This window comes from Guillardia theta, assembly GCF_000315625.1.
Source record: "Guillardia theta CCMP2712 unplaced genomic scaffold GUITHscaffold_232, whole genome shotgun sequence".
Taxonomy (NCBI): domain Eukaryota; class Cryptophyceae; order Pyrenomonadales; family Geminigeraceae; genus Guillardia; species Guillardia theta.
The window spans coordinates 45,094-46,905 of record NW_005434444.1 but is presented as its reverse complement, the minus strand read 5'-3'; the positions used below and the strand labels follow the sequence as shown (position 1 = coordinate 46,905).

Below are 1,812 nucleotides of genomic sequence, written 5' to 3'. Positions count from 1 at the left end.
GATAAGGATGATGAGGATGAGGATGAGGATGATGAGGATGAGGATGAGGATGATGAGGATGAGGATGATGAGGATGAGGATGATGAGGATGAGGTGGTCTGACCTTGGCTGTCGCCTCCTCCGCTGCTGCTGCTCGTCGCTCGAGCTCCTCCTTCCATGCCTGCTTGCAGGATCAGCAGCGAATGAGCGCGATAAAGAGAAATGAAGATGAAGGAGGAGAAAAATTATATGAAGCATTCGTGCAGCGAGCGAGCGAGAGAGCAAGGAGGAGGAGGAGGAGGAGGAGGAGGAGGAGGAGGAGGAGGAGGAGGAGGAGGAGGAGGTGGTGGTAGGAGAAGAGAAGGAGGACCTGAGCTTCCTGCTTCTCCTGAGCAAGCGCTGTTGCATTGGAGGCAGCAGAAGCAGAGTACCTGCAGAAACGAGTAAAGGAGGTGAAAGAAGATCGAAAGGAGATGCATGGCAGAGGCAAGAGAACACAGGAGAAGAGGGTGCATGAGGGAGGAAGAAGAGGAAGGAGGAGGGAGGAAGAGCAGGGGGATGAATGAGGGAGGAATGGAAGGGAGGAAGGAGGGGGTAGGATGAATGAGAGAGGTAGGGGAATGAGCAGGGTGGATCTCACATCTCAGCTCTAGCTTGAGCAGCCTTCATCATCGCCTGCGCCTCCTTGAGCTGTTCCTCCAGCTCGTCTGCTCGCTCCTGTACAGCACAATCTCGTAAAAATCTCTGCCTCCTCCACCTCCTCCACCTCCTCCCTCCTCATCTTGTGCCCCTGAACTTTACCTGTGCTCGAGCAGCTTCTTGAGAGGCTTGAACGAACTGCTCGGTGGCTGGAGGACTTTCAGTCAAGATTGACGGGAGCCGAGGAGAAGAGGAAGAAGAGGAAGAAGAGGAAGAAGAGGAAGAAGAGAAAGAAGAGGAGAGGAGGTGGTGAATATGGGGAAACAAGACAGATGATGAGCATGGGGATGGGGAGGAAGTAGAAGGAGGGGAGGTGAGGGGGCTGGGAGGAAGGGGGACAGAAGATGATAGGAGGGAATACAAGAAGGGAGAAGAAGGAGGGGACAGACCGCTTTTTAGCTTCTGATTGTTCAGCGATTCTGCTGACTTCGCATCCTCCTGCTCCTTCTCAGCTGCGAGAAAGTCAGTGCGAGAAAGTGTCTCGCTGTGAGAACTGCTGTTGCTGTTGCTGCTGCTCCTCCTCCTGCTGCTGCTGCTCATACTCTTCCCAATCCTTCTCTTCCTCCTCCTCCCACTCCTGTTGTTGTCTTCGTTCCTCCTCTTGACATTTTTCCCTCCTGTCCCCACTCACCGCGAGCAAGAGCAGCTGCCAGCTTCCTTTCTGCCTCTTCCTCCTTCTGGTTGGCTGAATCCGCTGCTTCATGGGCAGCCTGGACGAAATTGAGAAGCGCAGGAAGAATACGAGACGAAAGAGAAACAGAGGGAAAGGGAGGACGAGGAGGAAAGTGGGGGGGGAAGGGGGGGGGGAGGACGGAGGACGAGGTCGCAGAGGAGGATAAGGGAAAAGTCCAAGAAAACCAGGAGGAGGAGGAGGAGGAGAGGTACCTTAGCTTCGTCCTCCTCTTTCATCATTATCGCCTTCGCCTCTGCAGCAACTGTCAGACAGCCTGACGAGCTTTTCGCCTCTCACCAGCTGCTGCCTGCCCTGCTGACTTCGCCTCCTCCTCCTCCTTCTCCGCCTTCTCGTTCGCACTGGCCGCCTGCACGAGCGTCAGGAAGGCCCGCAAGACTCGCTCGATCCTCACCTTCTTCTCCTCCGCCGCCGCCTCTTCCTCCGCCTTGGCTTTCTCTGCG

General features: G+C 55.5%; 1 protein-coding gene across 1 annotated transcript in view; it reads right to left on the bottom strand.

Moving 5' to 3' along the window:
- The window catches only part of GUITHDRAFT_148681 (hypothetical protein), a gene marked incomplete at both ends in the record, with an annotated part of 8,009 nt that overhangs the window by 1,051 nt on the left and 5,146 nt on the right, over positions 1-1,812 (bottom strand). The window contains 9 exons of the mRNA XM_005819289.1: positions 104-160; positions 350-410; positions 620-696; positions 781-827; positions 1,068-1,130; positions 1,310-1,388; positions 1,564-1,604; positions 1,649-1,718; positions 1,764-1,807. Coding sequence (XP_005819346.1) covers positions 104-160; positions 350-410; positions 620-696; positions 781-827; positions 1,068-1,130; positions 1,310-1,388; positions 1,564-1,604; positions 1,649-1,718; positions 1,764-1,807 — 539 coding nt within the window. The remainder of the gene's footprint in view (positions 1-103; positions 161-349; positions 411-619; positions 697-780; positions 828-1,067; positions 1,131-1,309; positions 1,389-1,563; positions 1,605-1,648; positions 1,719-1,763; positions 1,808-1,812) is intronic.